Source organism: Amia ocellicauda, chromosome 6 (genome assembly GCF_036373705.1).
Source record: "Amia ocellicauda isolate fAmiCal2 chromosome 6, fAmiCal2.hap1, whole genome shotgun sequence".
In the NCBI taxonomy this organism is placed as follows: domain Eukaryota; kingdom Metazoa; phylum Chordata; class Actinopteri; order Amiiformes; family Amiidae; genus Amia; species Amia ocellicauda.
The window spans coordinates 28,086,820-28,108,705 of NC_089855.1; the positions used below are offsets into that span (position 1 = coordinate 28,086,820).

The following is a 21,886-nucleotide window of genomic DNA, read 5'->3' on the forward strand; positions in this document are numbered from 1 at the left end:
CTGTTACACAGTTGTAGCGTAAGGTACACTTATAAATTTCAGTTCAAAGAATTGAATTTAAGTATCACCTTATCAAGAATCATTATGTAGAACTCAATTTCTGCAATAATTGGACGCAGACACCAATTCCAAAGATATAAATTCTCAAATGTATTAAAAACAAAGATAAAATGTAGCACTACATTAGTTATACAAAAAGGGAAAAACGAATTAAAATTCACTCAAGATCAACAAATCAAAGACCATGGAATCGCATATGATGACACACAAATCGTTACACAAAATTACAAACACATTGACTACAATACCGGTTAGTAAGACAAAGGTGAGTCTCTCATTACTATTGTTAGTCGGACATTAAATAAATAATGCAGGTTAGTATTTATGTCAAATAACTTCTCGTTATATATTTCAATCTCAATTACGTTTGGGTGCCGAGAAAGATTCTATCATTTCTTGTTACCACAGTTCTCCCTAATTGATTACTGTTCAATGATTAAGGATAGGCAGATTTTATTTCTAAAATTGTCAAACAAAACAGTTTAATGCAGCACTCATTTATATTTAAGAAAATACTAAATGATATTACACATTCTAAAGTTTATGACTCACAGAATAACATTTCTAATTGATTTCTCAAATGTGATATAATAAACTCCAAACTCTTCAGGCTCAAATAAAAACACACGGCATGAGGTCCGAACTTCCACTCAGTCGATGCACCTGGAAGTTGGGTGTTTCGCGAAAGTAGAGTCTTTTCCTAACAGATTTTCCACTGGTTTGAAGGCTCCAAGGTTGTGCACAGGATGTCTTCTTTGTAAGCAGGATTTTCCACTGTAGTTACGTGAAGACAAAGTCTTTGAGGAAAGCAGGGCCCTGTTCATTTCCAAGGGTCCAGTTTCTTAAGACTCAATAGCTATAATGACTGAACACTTTCGTATTGCAGTCGACTTAGTCAATTGTCCAGCTGTAAAACTCCACTGATCAGGTGGGCACAGGCGGGCATACGCAGGTTCTAACGTTCTTTAATTAATAAAGTCCTTTAAAAGAATTCTTTGTGTGGCTCAATCTCCTTCTCCCAGTTGAACTCTTCTGTGCCGGCAAAGACTTAGTTGGTTTCTGGTTCCGGTTCTGGCAACAGAGCTACAGGTTGAGCTGTGGCAGCGAGTTACTGGTTCAGGTGAGACAGAGTGCAAGTGATGCTGTGCGCTACCCTTTATACGCCTGTCAGATCAATAGACGATTGGTTCTTGAGTTTGTGAGATTGGATTTTGGTTTCAGCCCCCAGTGTCCTATTGGAGGAGGCTTGATTTATGACTGATGTCAATCCAGGCCATCTTTTGGAAATGCCGGTTGGCCTGGGTTCATAGCTCTGTTTCGGGATTTCGGCTCTCGTCCACTTCAAAGTGTTTTATTACCTACAGGCCCTGTTCCCCAGACATTTCACAGCAGGGATTCCAAGCCATTCTCGGTGCCATCCTCCCAAGACTGGCACGTTGATATAGAACAGTTCACGTGCCGATGAGCTCAGGAAATCTGATAACTTTGGGGGAGAGGTCTTCTTTAGATCAGAGCTAAAGTGCTCTATCAAAATACACCCTCCCCCCCCCCCCTCTTAATGTTACACAGTAAAGACTTGTATTGGTTGAAATAGAATGATTATATAACAGGCTCAGCTGGACAATGTAAAGCAGTTCCTCTATAGTAGCAGTGCACAGCGCACACTGCCGAAAACTGAATTGTGAAGGTTACAAAGACAGAGATGCAGAAGTAGGGAGGGTAATGAAGTTTATTTATTTTTTAATACAAATTTGAATTGAATGTAAATGACAATTTGGCTTCCCATAGAGACGGTCTTCCTCAGCTTCAATTGCCTGTTAAGAAACGAGGAGAGAGGGCATCAGACAGTGCTTTGCAGTCATTCGGATATTTGTCTTGCATACAGAGCACGGCTGGCTAAGATTGCCCACAGACATTTAATTAAAATGTGTTTAGTAGTTTAGCAACTTCCACACAGGCATCCTCAATGACACAGTCGTCCACAAGACAAAGCTGAAAATTAGGTTTATGTGACTTGCACCTTACCTACGGAGAGTGATAGAAATTAGTACTTACCTCAGAGATGATCTTCCGCTGTGGGGAAGACAGTGAAGTTTTGATTTAACAGATGAGTACACATTTTCCAGATGGACAAATCAAATAAAAACGTCTGGAGTTAAACAGTCTGCTGCCCAGAGGGACCTGCATGGTGGCCCGACCTGTGGATTGTCCTAAGATAAGGACATCGCAAGATGAAATTACAATGATGCTTTTATGACATTGAATGCATTTCCCAGCACAACATCTGTCTTTGTTTGTCACAGTACAGTTACCTTCTTAATGGTCAGGAGGCTCCCAAGTGTCTCCAGCGCCTGCATCAGGCCTGGTGGAAGCCAGTCTTGACTTCCGCTGCTGCCTTCTGGACCCTTGAAAACGGGTCCTTTAGAAGGTCAGAGAGTCCTGGCAAGAGAAACATGCTGGAGATTCACTGATTCATTATACGGCTTGTACTGTCTTGTAGAGTCTCAAATCAAAAATGCTTCTCAAAATAGCATTGCTATTTAATGCATCTAATCTAATTCAAGTATCACAATCTGGATTTATTGGGGATTTTCAATATTATTGGACCATCAAAGTTTTAGTTATCTCAGTTGCAAGAACAAAATTATCAAGCACTGGTCCAACAGCTTAAGGCACACATGATTTTTTTTTATTCTCATTTCCATATATGATTTCATGTTATTTAACCTTCTTGCATCAAAGCATGCAAGAACATGGCACTCAAAGTCATGAACCAGAGACGTTCTACTACCTTTATTGAGCTTCTTTCTTGAAAGGAAGTTGAAGAAGCCTTTCTCCATCTTCTCAAGGAGAGCCCCTGACACAGAAAAACAACAGGTGTGAAACAGTGCAAAATCAAAAAAAATATCCAAATGCCTACATCAACAAAGACATGTTCGACAAAGCTCTGTTGCTCTGGCTTTCTTACCGATGAAGACAGCTGCACATGACCGGATGTTATGGTGACAGCTCTTGGTGAGGCGTAGGGCAACGTTCTGGTACACGCCCATCGTATCAGGGTACCGCAGTTGCTACAAGTACAAGAACAACTTTCAGCAGAAAATACAAGAGACAGTTCTCCATGTGCTCCAGAAAACAGCATCCAACATCGGCACCTGGAATACTTTCCCACACACAATGAGCAAACCCCACCAAGAATCCCAAGAGAAAGCAGTCGTAAAGTAACTTACAAGGACAGAGTTCACCTCCCTGATGAAGGCGGTGAAGATGAAGGTCTCACGGTTAAAGTGGTCCTCCATCACCATGTTGAGACCTGAGAAATATGGTGCGCACTGCTGCAGAGCCAGCTGGCAAGCCTGGGGGAAACCACAACACAGCTCTGGTTATTCACCAGCAAGACAGCAGGAAAGTGTTATCACTTGGAGTACTACAAAGAGAACTTACACTGTTTTTTCTTTACTCAGAGCTTGTCAGCTTGTGTGTACTGCCTTTACCCCTAAATATCCAATTTCCACAACATTTACCATTTAAAAAGAAACCACTAATCCCCTTCATGAGTTCAAGTATCCCCGTTTTTCATAGTTTATGCAGCAGAGATGAAGACCCTTCGGTTACGTCCGAGAGCCAAGAGAACCCCCACAGACAGACTTCACGGCCCAGCGTATTTACCTGGGAGACGGCTGGGCGGGAGTCCCCGAGGTGAAGCAGCAGCCTGGCCAGGGAGCCGTGGCACTGCTTCTGTAATGCTTTATTCCCAAATGCCCTCTTCAACAGCACTCCCAGCAGGACCACAGTGGCCCTGCGGATCTCAGAGTTCACCTGCAACACAAACACACGACAGGCACGCCACTTCAGCACTGGACTGTCCTCACCGTCTTTCATTCTGTAATATGACTTGGTAATAAATAAATAGACCCCAGAGACTGACGGGGAGCTCCACTAGTTATAGTCAGGTGGAGCTACAGTCAGTGTCCTGACGGCCGTATCCTGTGTGACCAGATTCAAGACAAAAGAGAATCTTCTTCACTAATGAAACCAAGGAAACAAAGGCCAGTGAATCATTCTAAGACTTACACTTTCCAGACACTCCTTCGCTGTGTGGTAAGCCTTGGGGATGAGTTTTGTGGCTGTTCCAACTTCACAAAGATGGAGGAGGGTGACCAGAGAGGAGATGGCCTTCAGGACGACTGGCTTCCCATCCATCACCCACATTGAAAGAGCGCCAGTCAGCAGATGCAGCTGCTCCAAAGCGTGCCTGAGTATCTGAGCAGAGAAGAGGGCTGTGATCAGCCTCCATATACACATGCAGTGCTGCAACGCTGTCATCTGATCAGGGACTCCAATTCCCACATTATTCTCCAAAACTACAGCCCTCATTGTCTCCCCAACCAGTTAAAATGTAATTAAGAACGCTATGAAAGAGTCAGTTAATATCATACATTTAAACAAAGTACTTTATATATGTTACACTATGTATATCAGTATTTACATAAATACAAACACATGAAAACCTTTCCCCTGTATGTAGGTACACTTTTGCACTTATGTTGTAAGTCGCCCTGGATAAGGGCGTCTGCCAAGAAATAATAATAATAATAATAATAATAATAATAATAATAATAATAATAATAATAATACATTACACACCTAGTTAAAAACAAACAAATGGACAACAAAATGACAATAATTAGATGCATGACTGGTGGATGTAAGGCTTGCAGCTTCTCTTTCTCTTGCAGATGGGATCCTCATAGAGAGGGTACAGACTGGTGGACAATGGGTCATTTCTCTGTACCTCCTCCTTGGGCAGAGCCTTCAGCCCTTGGACTGCCAGTCTCTGGATGTCCTCCAGGGGCTCCTCTGAGATCTCCAGAATCTTCTTTATCACCACTGCTAACAAGCTGCTGTCAAGCAGGTGTGATAAGCTTTTTTGCAGAAGCTTTGAAAAAGGGAGAGGAGAGAGACGAGTGAGTATGGAGACACTGCAGGCACCAGCAAGTTCACTGTCCCAGCTGAGGGAGCAGGTCTTCAGTTTAAAACTACAGTACATTCATTGGTCCACATGCACTCCTCATCTCTATAGGATCACATGAAGGTCCTGTGTGAAGATACTCACCGCGCAGAAGAAGGCTGCCACACACAGCTTCTGGCTCTTTCCCATGGTGCTGTATTGCTGACAGAGCTTGGGTACCACATCTGGTAGGACTAGGACAGCAAACCTCATTAGAGCCCTGTAGTTCAACAGCACAAAGATCAGGGGTTATTCTTTATACACTTGTTTTACTGCCAACTCATTTATTTTGCAAGCTTTTTCTGTAGCTAATTATCATTTTTCAATGTATCCCTGCTAGGGGTTTGATTATAATCAGCCTGAATGAGCCGTCTACATTTCCCTTCTGAAAGGGTGTCTATGGAATGTTATTGGCCCTATTAATCAGGTATTAATGAACGTCTGTAGCAAAGGTTTTTGTATCTGCTCTGGGCCTAATGCTCAAGTCCAGCTTGTCTTACGTCGTCAGTAGGACGATGCCCTCCGCCTCCCGACCTTCTTCCCAGATCAGTTCCCAGGCTCTGCTCTGTTCAAATTGATTTGCCTCCTGGTCCAGCTCTTTTCTAGACAGCAGCACTTTCAGGGCTTGCACAGCGGCGCTGGAGAGAGAGAGAGGGGAGCAGTGTCACTTGACTGTGCATCAGACATAAATGAATACATATGAAACAGTGACCGTTTCTGTTCTGATGTGATGCTCCATCACGGGCTCCCACATGTTCTTACATCTTGACGCTGAGGCCTGCTGCCGGAGCGGGAGTCTCAGGACCCAGAAGAGGCAGCAGGACGCTGAAGAGCTCCGCAAACTGCATCCTCAAGGTCTCCGGTCTGAATTTGGATAGGTTGTCCAGTATAGCACAGGCCTGAGCAAGGCAAAGAAAAGCAGATTGATTAAGAGTCTGAGGGACAGTTCTGGGACGTGCCCTTGTCATGCTGGGTTTGGAATTCACTTACAGCCACCGTGTGACCACCGCTGATCGCCGTCTGGAGATACTTCACCAGTGCGCTGAGTGTCCATGGATTCAAACTGTTGACAGCCATGGCCTCCCACAGCTCGCTGTACCACCGCAGGTGCTGAACGTTGCTGGAAAACACAACCAAACCCTCATTGTGTGCTGCCCTGCAATAAGTGACTGACCATCGCTCACTCTTAATAAGAATGAGAGCCCGACACATGATAGAATTGAGCTTATGCTCATAAGACATTATATCTGAAAATGCAGACAAAAAGCACGTGGACAATGTATGGCTCTACTTCTCAAAGTAATTCAGGATTACACATATCACATATCTAACAAATACTGAATGTATGATCATTGAAGCTTTTGCACAAACATTTTACAAGCTGTGTGACTTTGAGAGTTGTATCCATCGGATTCACAGGACAGTTAAGACAATGTCGTCAATCCTTACCTATCAGCCAGTGACGTGTAGCTGATTAGGGAATTGATGGCCGCGACTTTGTCCATTCTTGCCAGTTGGCAAACAACCTGCCTCATGCTCTTCCTCAAAGTCTCGTCCGCATCCCACAGGCCCAGGAAGCCATGAATCACTGGAGCAAACTGGAGACACACACGCAGCAGAGAACAGGTTATAATCCACACACTGTTTCCCTGCACACACTCATAGTTACTGCCTGCCACAGATAGAGCACGTGAGGCCAGAAACAGGGTCCTTGTTCAAATGGATCATGAAAACGTCCTGGTGAAGCAGACTTATTCTAAACATGGACAGCTAGAAGTTCCTGTTTTTGATCCAAGACTTTTTCAGTTTTGTCCTGATGGCATGTATAAAACACACTAGGCATCTATTGGTTGACATAATGAACGGTACAGATCACAAAATTAACATCTGATTCTATAAAAAGCCAGACTGCAGGACATATATGGGCTCTTATTCCCTGACAGGGTTGGTGCAGATTGGGTGGTTCAAGAATACAAGCAGTGCTGACAGACCTGTGGCCTGAGCTAAACTCCCTGTCCAGCTGTATAGAAGCCCAAACACTTGCTATAGAAACATTCAGAGCTGTAACAGACACAATAACATTCAAACGCTTTCCCTCTCACCATGCCAGTGAGCTCAGTGGGGTAAGCCTGCAAGAGGCTTCCCAGGAAAGTGCAGGAGCCATGGGCAGAGCTGGGCTGGCAGTCCCCGACTCCCTGAATCAGACTTTGAACCAAGGTCTCCATCTGCAGCTGAGGGAGGCATCTGCCGATCACCTGAAACACAGAGACACACTCACCCCTCAGTCATCGACACAGCACAGGCATTCTTAAAGTCACTGATTAGGTTACAGCTCCCCTCCCAAGACCCGTGGGCCAGGTTTGGCTGAGGGAAAGCAACACTAAAGTACTAAATATTGACTTGGGTTGTGGCAACCTGGATTCTGTAATAGCAGCAGGATTGGAGGCTGGCATTACCTGGGTGAGATCAGCACAGGTGCATGAGACAGACGAGTTCTCATCCATATACCGCATCATGTTATCCAGCGAATCCCTGAAAAAGTCACGACCTTTAAAAAAAAAGAAATAATTTAACCAAAATATTAGGCTTTGTACACTGTCAGGCACACACACATACACACTCTGTGCTATACTAAAGTAAATACTAAATACTGTCTACAGCAGTACACACTTTACTGAGCTGTTCACTTAAATAGCAACACATTCAGGTGTTTTTCCATTACCTTCCCCGTGCAGCCATATGTGCATAAGGGCCTTGATGCTCTTCAAAGCCATCTTTATGCCTTCCGGCTCAGGCTCTAAGCATCGTGGGACCAAGGATGCCAGAATTCGGCCCACTGGGACTTTCCCTTGTACCTGTAGAGAAGAACAGCCACACAGAGATCAATGCAAAGACCAGTTTCTGCTGGAACGACAAAAGCACGAGCTTCTGCTTCACTGACACAGTTCAATGTGACTCACGTCCAGAGCATAGAGGCCTGGATCAGCACTCACCTGGACGGATTCAGACTCCTTCTGGTAGAACCGCAGGAGAGTCGTGACCATTGCTGTGGCCCTGAATCTTGTCAAGTCGTGTGGAGACAAACACAAGGCTTGCAGGGGCTGAAGGACGGAGTGATGCCAGAGAGAGTAGAGAGAGACCGAGAGGGCATGTGGGGGAGAGAAAGGACATTAACAAAAGTATAACAAGAACTTTTTCTTTTCTTTTAATCTAAGAATTTAACTCTATGAAACTATTACTTCTATAGAGATTTTACTCTGATTCTAAACTGTGCTAGAAAGGTAGGAAAAACGACAGTGCCACATCACACTAACTACAGCAGTCCCTATTCATTTCTCTATCACCCCTCAAACCAATGGCACCTGTAGACACACGGAGTTGTTCAGCGTCAATTGTAATTTGCTGTTTTTACAGAGAACAATAGTGATATGTACCGACTAAATGACTGAGTCGGCCTGCGGAGCCCATCCATTTACATTACCCTTGTCCACTCTCTGACAGCCTATAATGCGATGGTCACTAGTTTAAGGCAAGGTAAAAGCACTGACCTGCAGCAGTTCCACAAGTGTGTCGGGGGTGAAGTCCTGCTTCAGAATGTCTCTGAGCAGGACAAGGAGACACCTTGCGTTGCCAGAGTACACCTTCTACACAAGACAAATAAAATGTATGAGATACAAAAATGGTACAGTGTTTGTGTTACAGATGTTGAAGGAAGGTCTTCAAATGCTACATTTGTAATATTTCATGTCATTACCTCGAGTGAATGGCCACTGCGGGTCTTACTGGGGAGAGACAGGATTTCGACAACACTCAGCCGCACAAGAGCCATCTGTTGCTTCCTTAAGACCGGCCTCACTTGGCTGGGGAACAAGAGTGAGAATGTCAGGTTATAGGAACCCCAGCAGAGCATCACAATCAAAGCCATGTTGCTTTAAATTGATCATTTCAGCCAAAAAATTGTTGGTGATGCAACCCATCAGAGTTTCACAATAGAAGAAGCACACACATTCAGGTCAAGCCTTTCTATACACATTGATAGTGAGGCTTCTTTGTCAACAGCACACATCTGAGTGTGTTTTAGGCGAGTGGTGTGTTAAAGGGGGGAAACTGAATCAGGCACTGACTGACAATTAAGTGTCAAGAGTTCAAACACATTTCAGCCATGAGAGTTGTAGTGAAGGGTAGCTTTCTAAGGAAGAGTTACCTCAGGAAGAAGCAGGCATACAGGACCTGCTTGCAGATGGATGGACTGGACCCGTCTCTAGGCTGATCCTTAATAAAATCCTGAGAGGAGTGGAAGAAAATGGGCTCTGACACATTCACATCACAGCATTTGTGACTGAAGACACAACAGACTTGTATAGACAACCATTTATGGGAAATGAATGATAAGTGACTGGATATGAAAAGGTAATGGCCTACGCTTATATTTCAGAGCTGTATAATAAGTTAAGCAGTAACAATCGCTTTAGCAAGATCAGACCAGTTTCAGATTGACATATAATAACTTTGGTGGAAGGCTTACATTCCTGTGCAATATATTTTAAAACTTAATAATGGCTGTTCTAATCAGTAACTATGCAACAACCAGGATCTATGATTTGCTTAAGTCTTGAATCAAAAACAGCCGTAATACATTCCTCACAACACCCTGGTTTAAGACTGCAGCCTTTTCCAGACGACAATTCGCAGACCAGTCTCACCCCGCCTGCACACTCTAGAACAACCTGAACGGGGTGGCAGTGCTACAATCGTGCTCAGAACACAAGGAAACCTCACTTACCATCAGCACACCCAACACCTTCTCTTTGGAAGTGAAGGCCACTCCAGCCGCCTTGACTGCCCGTGCTATGTGACTCAAAGTGAAGCACACACTCCCCCTCACTGCAATGTCCTGGAGGAGGAAGAGCACAGCATCTCAGTCTGAAGCTTGTCACAAGCAATGAAACAGGCACCTTGGGACAATTATACTGTGGTTCTTGTTTAAGATATATTTTGCCTACCTTGGAGGTGACGGAGTCCATCATTTTGGGCATGATGTCACTCTCCAGGAATGCTTCCAGTTCCGCTTTAGGGATCAAGGGGGCTATGATTCCATAGCACAGTGCAATTCTGCGGTGTACATAGGTCTGCAGGACAAAATGCATCGGGTTATCTGGCATGATGGTGATGTATTTTATGTATGCATCCTTCGCTCTTTATTCAAGGGTATTGTGGAAAGTGTGAACAAGCTGTTGATGAGTCGTACCTCAGTCGTATAGTGGGCCTTCAATGCCGGCTGCATGAGGTCAGTCATCTTAGGCAGCTTCAGAGAAATGACTGCGGTCATCAGCCTCTTTGTGCAAGACAGCGGCTCTTTTCTGGAAACTGTCTCCACTGCCTCGAGAATAACAAGCCGTTGTTTTAAAGCCACCTGTGGCAAGAGCAAGAAAAGACAAAACTAATACTCCCTGCACTGGTTTTCAGTCAGTAGAAAGAGCTGAGGAGAACTGAATTTAATATAGATTGTACTTGTCACTGCAGTTTTCTGCATTTTGGTAAGCCTTATACTAACTTTAGATACATTTAATTCTTCATTTGAGCCCTATTCTTTAAAACAGTCAAGTGAAACTATATATGCATCTGTATGATTTATAGATGAAAGAATAGGGGGGGAGCTTTGTTGAGGCTATCCTTAGATTGTGGGGGTTTAGATTTGTGCTTCCAGCTCCAGTTTTTTCTTATTCTTTCAGACTATATGCATTGTGATTAAGGATTTCACCTGAGGATTGTTGACCAAGTACTGCCGAAAGAACGGCAGCGCTTTACGGAAACTGTCCTCGAGGTTGGCTAACAGACGTTTAACCCAGAGAGCATCTGGTCCCGGGTCTGCCTTGCCAGAATTGGTGGGGCGGACTGGAAGAGAGATACACATCAGGCTGTTAGGAGACATTCAGCCGTTCACATGCCAACACAAGACACAGATACTGCACTCTCTATGGAAGCGATAAGATGAAATATATACATATATAAAAGGCACAGCATGTAGATGTTTTACAAAATAATGTAAAATGTCCTACTGCTTTAAGTAGCATACTTGTCAGTTTACACACATGATTATTTATTATGTCCTGAACAACAAAATATATCCTCATTCAGTTTCCCTATAAACCAAGGGTTATTATGGCTGTTTCAGCACTCCAAGATTTGTTTGGGTATTATTAACCAAAGCACATGTTTAACACTGTTATTTATTTAAAAGCTATCTTACAGAAAAGTTCAAACGAAGGGGGATACCCCCTACAGACACACATGGCATCCCAGAGCCTCAACACAATTAACAGACTGTACCTTGTTTCTTCATCTTCTTCATTTTGAATTATTCTGCATAATAACATACAAAAAGGCAGTTAAGCAAAGCAAGGCAAACACCGACAGGTTACCCATATATACCGGTTAGCAATTAAACCAGCTGACTAAGAGTTTTCTTAACTTCATATATGCTCGACACAATGTCCTTTCCAATGATATAGAATATTAAAATAGAAATAGATCAACAAAAAGTGCAAGACGTACCAACTCAAGAATAGATGTTTCTCTTCTAACTGAACTAACAGCTAATGATCGTATCGCTCATTTGGAACGCATTGCATAGTCTGCTAAACTACTGTGACGTCACACGTAAAGAACGATCGGTGATGACGATGATGGCATGGCGGTCCGTTTCAGATTTGTTGAAGCCAAAGCGAACAAAATGGGGTGGGATGGTGCCAAACTTATCTCTATATATTTTTAGAACCGGTCAAGGAAAATATACTGCCTGAATATGATTTAGAAACCCTGCATTTAATATAAATGCCTTAAACTCAATAGCCAATGCCAATGCTCCTACACGACAGACAATAAATAAATAAATAAATAAATAAATAAATAAATAAATAAATACAATCTGCGCTACCTGCAAGAGACCCCCCACTGAGAAGAGGCGATCAGCTCTTGATTTCAGATGTGCACCAACGACAATAACACAGCCACACGTGGTAATACGAGTGGTTATAAACATACTGTGACAACCACAGTATAAATGCACCTCCACATGTGCCCACAAGAGGTCGCCATCGCCCTCTCCATCCCTGTCTCCTCTCCCAGATTTCAGTTAGTTCGATCTTCACTTACTGTGAAGTTTTGTCTATTTGCACATACAATAAAATGAACTACAAATTAAACCCACAAGTAATTGATTCTATTACCAAAGGTTAATTAAGTATAATGTACATCTATTGTGAATCATAAACAGTACATTATAATATAAAGATTTTTCTTGAATTTTTCAACTCAAATGGGGATTCACAATTTCAGGAGAAGGGAGCTATAACAGACAAATAGCCGATCAGTCTGACAGACACCTCTGGTCTGATCCATATAGCACCTCAATGCCCGAGCGGGACAGAACAAGTGCAAACAGCATTCCTCTTCTGATGAGAAGGGGGGAGGATGGAGAGACATGAACTCCATTATTTGATAGTTGTTTTAGCTACACATTTTAAATATAGCACAGTGGGAATTCTGTGTCTAGGGGAGAGCTTTGTGTTTCTCAGGATTGCAGCTGACTGACCGTCTAGGCTGTGCTCTGGGTGTCAGGCAGCGGTGCATGTTAAATGAAAATGCTGTATATCAGGTCAATCTTGTTGCTACCGGCCCTTTGACAAACCTGGCTCTGGCTCTGAAGATAGATCCCAGCTTTCCCCAGAAACTGAAGGGGCTGTACATCATGGGAGGAAACACAACTGTTTCTGTTTTCAATTATTTGCTATTGCTTGACTTTTCTTTCTTTATTATTGTTAATAATAATATTAATAATAATAATAAAAGCTGTGATAAGACCTATTATACATCAGAGACATTTTATATTATTTAGCCCATAATGGGGGGGGGGAGATCTAACTGGGCATTAACAGGGATCCACAGATCTGCATGCTGGATGTTCAGCAGCCGATGGCATTGTCTGAGCAGTCTGGCAGGTCTCTTCACTGTGTTCTTCTGTCTGCAGCACGAGGCAACACCACCATCTGTGGAGAGTTTAACTTCACTGCCGATCCAGAAGCCATTCATTTTGTGTTACACTTTAGACATTGCTCTTTACTATGTCTTGAGACATTTATCCAGTTATATTGGACCATACATCCAATTTACAGTATGTGAATTTCACAGGACACAGTAATGTAGTCCTTTACAATGAGGTACCGGTATCACTCATGAATGAATATATGAATGCCACAGGATAAACACATGAATATGTCATGCACTTCATCTGAGTTCTTATGTTAATCACATGTATAACAAGGTTAGGGTACATGCGGGTTCATGTGCTCAACATCAGAACTCAGATGATGGTCATGATGTATTGATGTTGAAATCCTGTAGTATTCATATAGTAATTCATGAGTTATACTGTTACCTTATTGTAAAGTGTTACCTTAATGTAATGGCAGTGGGGACAAATTCCACTACAATCACAGTTTGGTGCATAATGGTGTTAATATGTTTCACACTATTGTGTTCGGCATCAGTGATGAATATTTCCCTAGAAGGAAATCTCACAATGAAAGTTTTAAGATGTGCCAACTTCTGCAGTTTTACTTTGTCTTTAATATAGGGTATTTTAGTAATGAAGATTTTACTACCTCATCAAAGATGTACACAAAAATATTTTGGCACAGCGGGTTTGAGCTCTGCTGATGGAGCTGTGCAAAGCATGGAGCTCGAAGGTGTGCCTGACAGGACCACACACGCAACACGTTCCTGGACATATTTGTGGTCTTGTGTGTGTGGTGAACACCTCACAGATAACATAAGGCATAGTGATGACCAGACTGGGCCACACGGGGTCTCCCTGTTCCTACACTTTGTACTTTGGGAGATGAGAGGAAATGCTTCAATAAAACATTCCTCAAGCCTCCAGCAAAACAGCGGATAATTAGGAAGCAGACTTTTTAGGAAGATTCACTTACAGCTCAGCTCTTGGTAACAGTGTAGTGGATTATGCCATCACAGACCTGGACCCCTCCTCTATAAATGCCTTCACTGTCAGGCCACAAACCCCCCTGTCAGGCCACAGTGACATCACTGTGTACATAAAAAGAGCAGATCAGCCCAGTAGCACAGTGCCACGGACCAGTAAGCTGTACAATCTAAAGCACACATACAGATGGGCTCCAAACAGCACAGAACAATACAGAAAAGCCATTGACTCTCAATGTCTAATATACTCCTTCCAAACCAAACATTATCCGACTGATAAAAAAGGAGTCAACTTGGCAATCAAAGACATCAATTAGATTTTTGAAAAAACCTGCACAAAAGCTCAATTAAAACCAATTAACACAAGAAATAATCAGATAAAGAAAAACAAAGAGCAGTGGTTTGATGATGAGTGCAAAGCTGTGCAAAAGAAATTAAGACAGCTGTCAAATCAAAAACACCATGAGCCAAAAAACACTGACCTGCACCTGCACTACTGCGCAACACTAAAGCACTATAAACACACTGTAAAAAACAAAAAAGACCAACATATTCAACAGAAACTACAACAAATTGAAGAGTCTATCGACCAAAACCACTTCTGGCAAACCCTAAAAATATAAATCCCACACCAAAACAAGAATTAGTAATCCAAGATGCACAAATATGGAAAAACTACTTTGAAAGATTATATACAAAATTACCAACAGAGCAACAAACTACAAAACAAAAACACATTAAACAAAAATTAGATAACTTGGAATCAACAATAAAGGACAACCAAGACCCCCTGGACACCCCAATCACATTGCAGGAATTAAAAGAGAAACTCCAGGCCTTCAAACCCAGGAAAGCCTGCGGCCCAGACAGCATCTGTAATGAGATGCTGAAACACAGCAGCCCTCAGCTGCAAGAGGCGCTGCTCAAACTCATCAACTTAGTACTGAAAGCTGGGTGTTTTCCTGAGATCTGGAATCAAGGACTAATTACCCCCATCTTTAAGAGTGGAGACAAATTTGACCCCAATAATTACAGAGGCATCTGTTTGAGCAGTAATCTGGGGAAGGTGTTCTGTAGTATCATCAATGCCCGAATACTATCCTTCCTTACTGAACACAGTGTCTTGAGTAAGCCAGATTGGATTTCTCCGAAACCACCACACTTCTGACCATATTTACACCCTACACACACTAATTGACAAACATGTCCACCAAAAAAATAAAGGAAAAATATTTGCTTGTTTTATTGATTTCAGAAAAGCATTTGACTCAATTTGGCATGAAGGACTTTTCCTTAAACTTCTGGAAAGTGGTGTAGGGGGTAAAGTCTACGACATAATTAAATCAATGTACACACAGAACAAGTGCGCTGTTAAAATTGGTAACAAAAGGACAGAGTTCTTCACTCAGGGGCAGGGAGTGAGGCAGGTCTGCAGTCTGAGCCCATCACTGTTCAACATCTACATTAACGAGTTGGCCACAGTGTTGGAGCAGTCTGACGCCCCGGCCTCGCTCTCCACGACACAGAAATTAAATTCCTGCTCTACGCAGATGACCTGGTGCTGCTGTCGCCCACTGAACAGGGGCTTCAGAAGAGCCTGGCTCTGTTGGAGCAGTACTGTCAGACCTGGGCCCTGGCAGTTAATCTGGACAAAACCAAAGTCATGATCTTCCAAAAGAAACCCAGATCTCAGGCAAACAGGTACCGCTTCAGTCTAGGAAACACCCCCCTAGAGCACAGCACTACATACACATACCTGGGTCTGACCATCAGTGCATCAGGGAGCTTTAACCTGGCAGTGAAGCACGAAGGGCATTCTATGCTATCAAGAGGAGATTCTATGACATAAATCCCCCAATTTAAATCTGGCTAAAAATATTCTAAAGCATAATCCAACCAAATGCCCTCTATGGTTTCCAAATCTGGGCTCCGCTCACAGACCAGGAGAACAAAAAATGGGACAATCACCCAGGAGAAGTCCTGCATGCAGAATTCTGTAAATCAATACTCCAGGTGCACAGAAACACCCCAAATAATGCATGCAGGGCAGAATTAGGCTGTTACCCACTACAGATCCAAATTAAAAAAAGAGCACTAAAATACTGGGTTCACTTAAAACAGAGTAACCCAGATTCATACCACTACAAGGCCATTCAAAGCCAAGAGCTCAGCTCACTAAGGAGTCCCCTCAGCCAACTATTCCTGAAGCTCACCGCACTGAGCCACACGGACATCAGACAGCTTCAGGACAGGACTGCACAAACACGACCAATCAGAGCCAACCACATCACAGAACACATGAAAAACTCCTATGTGGAACATAGGAATAACTAAACCAAAACACAAAACAAGATGGAGTGCTATTGGGCCCTAAACAGAAAATACATCCCGGCACAATACCTAACCGAGGTCAACGATTTAAGACAAAGGCGAATCCTGACCAAGTACAGGCTCAGTGACCACAGCCTGGCCATAGAGCCGGGCCGACACAGGCAGAGCTGGCTGGCCAGGGAGAACAGGCTCTGTGGTCACTGTGAGACAGGAGAGGTCGAGACAGAGATGCACTTTCTCCTGACTGCTGAAAACTACTCCCAAACACGGGACAATTTTATTAAAAAAATCACTCTCTCCATCCCACAATTCCCCCAAATGACTAACACTGAAAAACTGTTGGTCGTGCTGGGAGTGGGACACACTGGCTGCCCAATGTGTGTCCACCTGTCACAGCCTGAGGGACAGCGCGTGACACCAGCCTGAGGGACAGGATACAGTATAGACACCGTGCCTGCTTGAGGGAGGGGGGGAAGGGAACCTGTTCTGTTTGCATTTGTGTTGTATGAGGGTGGAGGGTGGGGAGTGATTTATAAACATATGTATTTCCTGTATTGTTTAAATATTGTTACATTGTTGGTTACATCTATATATTTTGGTTTTATTTTCTTATTTTCTGATAATGCTTTGGCAATACAAATGTATAACTGTCATGCCAATAAAGCAATTTGAATTTGAATTTGAAAATGTAATTAGGCAAGGGCTGATGTTGTACCCCTGAAAGGGAGACAATTGTGAAAAGAAGACCCAGCACAGTGTTTCCTCAACAAAGGCTTTATCGTGAATCAAAGCAATAAAATATAGAAAAATATACAATACATACTATATACAAGACAATATAACATGGTCTTGAGACGTGCACACCATCAGGAAATATGACTTTACAAGAATATATAAACTAAAAGATATGTATAATAAATCAATTCTATCAATACATTTTCACCTTAATACAGTGTACTCTTCTCTAATAGCAATGCATTCACACACATGTAAACAACAACTACCTCTGCTAACGTTAAACACAGGCTACAAAGCAACCCGCTTTATTACAGCAATGTAACATGGCCAGACATTGTGGCATGTATGCTAACTATGGCGCCTCGGTGCGCAGACTAGCATCTCCTCTTGTATTCATAAGACTAAAGCAACTTAGAACACATTCACTGCAAGCATCACAACGACCATTTAACAACACTTTCTCTAGGTTTCAGGAATATAACAAACAGTTAGAGAATGATAAAATATCGGACAGGGGAGATGATTGTGAAAACAAGACTCAGCACTGTGTTTCCTCAACAAAGGCTTTATACATCCGGGTCACAGCTCGGCCCGCGTCTCACACGGGCATATTTATATCATCATTTATATTTGTGAAAGACCTAACGCTTAACAAACATGAGTACAATTACACAATTGTGTGCATTTCACTTTCACACTTTTATTTGGACATTTATATTAGTAAGAGACACTTTATATGCAGGACATATTCTTTCAACCTGTACATAATATAGTACCATGGTACTGTCAAAAATACCATGGTACATACACTACATGTACCTTGGTACTGAACCATGGAACATGTACTATGTTACATGTACCCTGGTACCATATCATGGTACTTGAGATTTTCTTGTACCATGGTACTGAAGTTTAAAATGGTACTGATGCTGTATTATAGAAGATGATGTAGGCTAGAGTGGGACTGTATGATAGTAGTGATTGTACTGATCGAGTCTTTTACTTGTCCATTGTATGCTACATTAGCTGCATTATAGGTATTACAATCATTCAGAGCTTTGTAACAACATATATTTTACATGCATGTGCAGAGATAAATAATAAAAAAAAACTGAATGGTTACATACCATCAGGTTTGGTACAATACATCTTATCATAATGAACCTTACAATGATCCTTATACCATTATTCCCACGTGAAGGGCTAACAATACAACTTAGTTTTGCTACAGTGTTATAAGTCCAAGTCAAAAGATTTTTCTCCTTGTACTTACCACATGTCTAATAGAAGAACCAACAGTACAAAACAGAATAAAGTACTTTTAACATTGTTTATATTGTAAAAAAAGCAGCTAACAAGGAATTGTAACATTCCAATTTATTATAAAACGGATGCAAAATCAGAATACAAATACACCGATCAGCCGTAACATTATGACCACCTGCCTAATATTGTGTAGGTCCCCCTTTTGCCGACAAAATAGCCCTGATCTGTCGAGGCATGGACTCCACTAGACCTCTGAAGGTGTGCTGTGGTATTTGGCACCAAGACGTTAGCAGCAGATCCTTTAAGTCCTGTAAGTTGCGAGGTGGGGCCTCCATGGATCGGACTTGTTTGTTCAGCACATCCCACAGATGCTCGATTGGATTGAGATCTGGGGAATTTGGAGGCCAAGTCAACACCTTGAACTCGTGATTCATCAGACTAGGCCACCTTCTTCCATTGCTCCGTGGTCCAGTTCTGATGCTCACGTGCCCATTGTAGGCGCTTTCGGCCGTGGACAGGGGTCAGCATGGGCACCCTGACTGGTCTGCGGCTACGCAGCCCCATACGCAACAAACTGTGATGCACTGTGTGTTCTGACACCTTTCTATCAGAACCAGCATTCACTTTGAGCTACAGTAGCTCGTCTGTTGGATCGGACCACACGGGCCAGCCTTCGCTCTCCACGTGCATCAATGAGCCTTGGCCGCCCCATGACCCTGTCGCCGGTTCACCGCTTTTCCTTCCTTGGACCACTTTTGATAGGTACTGACCACTGCAGACCGGGAACACCCCACAAGAGCTGCAGTTTTGGAGATGCTCTGACCCAGTCGTCTAGCCATCACAATCTGGCCCTTGTCAAAGTCGCTCAGATTCTTATGCTGCCCATTTTTCCTGCTTCTAACACATCAACTTTGAGGACAAAATGTTCACTTGCTGCCTAATATATCCCACCCACTGACAGGTGCCATGATAACGAGATTATCAGTGTTATTCACTTCAACTGTCAGTGGTCATAATGTTATGGCTGATTGGTGGATAAAATAATTAGAAACGTATTATGTACACAACATAACAGTAACTTATAATTAATAGGAACTTAGTTACTAAGAACTAATTCGATTGAATGCTCCTATTAGTATGATGAATTTTTAAATTATTCAAGTTACCTTTCAGCATGCGAAGAGCATGTCTGAGTGAAGCATTCTCCTCTTCCAGATGCTGAATTCTTTCTCTGTGTCTTGTTCCATTTCTTCATGGCTGTTCTTTTCCTTTATGATATCAACAAAATATATAAAATTATTATATATATATTAAACATATACTATAAACATATATTAAAATATGTTAAAAATAATACCAGTGATTGTTTTTTTTATTGATGAGCATGTAACTAAAGTAACACTTCATAAATGTACTATCATACCTCATTGTTCTGTGTGTTTTTATACTTTGCCAGTATGATTTTACTGGAAGTGGCAGCATGATTGGTCTTCTTCCTCTTCTTCTTCTTCTTTGATCTCATCTGTATACAAATAATGAATATCTTATATAATATCAAATACACAATCATCCATAGCATGTAGCTGGGCATTTTACCGCAGGTATGTGTATAATTTGCCAGATGTGCAGGTTTAGCCCGTGGGGTTTAGCCCGTCGTCCGGTGTCTCTGTATAGGACTGAGTATTTTATTTTACGGTTGTCGAAATGTTAACGGTCATTCACAGAACGTGTGCTCGCGGTCGTCTCCCCAGCAGCTGACCTGTCACCTGTCCGTGTGCGACACTGACAGACAGACTGATGGAGAATAGTGGCGAGACATATTCTCACTGCAGACAAACAGTAGTTATCAGATCAAACAAAAAATGTACCCAGAACAACCAAACTCTATTGCAAGTATCCCAACATTGGACAGAGAGAAACGGAGAAGATTGGGAACAGCGTGAGTTGCCCAGCCCTTGGATATTCCTGGGGAAGAACATAACCTCTGCCAGGAAAATGGCAAGAACAAGTAAGTGAATTTCTTATATAACAGTTTTCCACTTCCCTGAGAGTGAATGCTTAAACTTTCAAACTCTAGTACAAATAAGTTGAAATGTATAATGTTTAGATCCCTCTCCCTCCATCAAACAATAAAGTCTATGTATCTTGTATCTATCGAGTATCTTTTTTTCTGACATTGGATAGTTGATTATTTGTAACTTGTCTGCTTAAGCACAAGTGTCTATTGAAAGACAATACTGTAAATGACTGCTCTAACTTAATTGCAAACAAATGTTAATCGCAATATATTTATTGTAATGAGGTGTGTGGAGAGGTGGTGGACAATAGGTACATGAGCTTAAGCAGAGGGCACTGTTTCCAGAAAAAAAAACTCCTATGTTCTAGCCAGTTCTTTCCAGGGCCTGATTAGCTAATTGACAACAACTGCATCTCCAAATGAGCTAATCAGGTGTGGAGATAAAGGTGTCTCTTTGTTTGTGCTGTGTGTGTGAGAGTGGGGAAAGTCTGGGAAAGAGGTTACGCATCTGCATCAACGCAAAAGCTTATCTGGACTGTGGAAGAGGGGGAAAGTTGCTGTTGGAGGAAAAACAACGGTATTTTGTTTTATTCACCAAATTATGGGTTTTGCTTTGTTGGGCAAGCGGGTTAGCCGTCCCACCTGTAGCTAGGGGAACCAGGGTGAAGGTAGTGCATTCATCTGAATGGGTGGCCACCAGAGAAGCTTGGCCAAAAGTGAAGTGGCCTGGCCTTGTAGCCCCATTTCCGATGCCCAGAAGGCATATTATGACCTGGACCACAGTGTTGCTGCAGACTATGATCAGCTCAAGGCCGAAATCTTGGCCCGGGCAGGTGTGACCACCGCTGTCAAGGCTCAGCGTTTTCATGCCTGGAGTTTTAAACAGGAACAAGCGCCCAGGTCACAGATGTTTGACTTAATCCACTTGGCAAAACGGTGGCTGCAACCCAATGTACATACTGCTACCAGAGTCGTAGAAATACTCGTGATGGACAGGTTCTTGAGGGTTATGCCTGCCCCTCTGAGGAGGTGTGTGTGACAAAATGAATCCTCCACCCTGGATGACTGTGTTGCAGTCATGGAATGTTTTCTGGCAGCAGAGGAGTTGGCCTTTTACTCCAAGCCCCACTTCAATAAAGAGTATCCTACAGACCACTCGGCTGAAGCAGTGTCCTGACAAGACTCCAGGTAAGCCAGAACAGAGGGGAGTGGAAGAGCGGCCGATGGCTGTGAAGGGACTGGGGGTAATTGGGGACTATAGGGGAGTTGGTAAACCACCACTGGCAGAACGGTATAAAAATTACAAGTGTTTTAAATGCAATGAGTTTGGCCACATAGCAATACAGTGTCCCAACAAAACTACTGTGGTCTTGTAATTGAGTCAAATGTGGCCCTAGCTGACCATACATTTATTGTAAAACTTCTGGTGATTGGGAAACCGGCTCAAGCTCTCGCTGATTCTG

At 42.7% G+C, this 21,886-nt stretch overlaps 1 protein-coding gene across 1 annotated transcript; it reads right to left on the reverse strand.

Annotated features, from left to right (window-relative positions):
* Positions 1-1,804: 1,804 nt before the first annotated feature.
* LOC136751854 (maestro heat-like repeat-containing protein family member 1) lies at positions 1,805-11,474 on the reverse strand. Its single transcript, XM_066707610.1, has 26 exons — positions 11,402-11,474; positions 10,833-10,966; positions 10,320-10,484; positions 10,075-10,200; positions 9,855-9,965; positions 9,276-9,355; positions 8,826-8,931; positions 8,620-8,715; positions 8,065-8,172; positions 7,794-7,926; positions 7,528-7,619; positions 7,174-7,326; positions 6,521-6,669; positions 6,062-6,191; positions 5,834-5,970; positions 5,572-5,709; positions 5,177-5,291; positions 4,856-4,999; positions 4,135-4,323; positions 3,730-3,879; positions 3,291-3,416; positions 3,029-3,131; positions 2,852-2,917; positions 2,373-2,499; positions 2,116-2,270; positions 1,805-1,874 (listed from the first exon to the last, which is right to left on the reverse strand). Exons 1-24 carry the CDS (start codon positions 11,421-11,423, stop codon positions 2,417-2,419), a joined length of 2,856 nt encoding a protein of 951 aa, XP_066563707.1. The 5' UTR covers positions 11,424-11,474; the 3' UTR covers positions 1,805-1,874; positions 2,116-2,270; positions 2,373-2,416.
* Positions 11,475-21,886: the final 10,412 nt, after the last annotated feature.

Coding starts and splice junctions, on each gene's coding strand:
- LOC136751854 (XM_066707610.1), bottom strand. CDS start 11,423: ATGAAGAAGATGAAGAAACAAG. Junction 6,670..7,173: donor CCACTGAGCTCACTGGCATG/GTGAGAGGGAAA, acceptor GTGTGTCTCCAG/TTTGCTCCAGTGATTCATGG. Junction 5,000..5,176: donor TGGCAGCCTTCTTCTGCGCG/GTGAGTATCTTC, acceptor CCTTTTTCAAAG/CTTCTGCAAAAAAGCTTATC.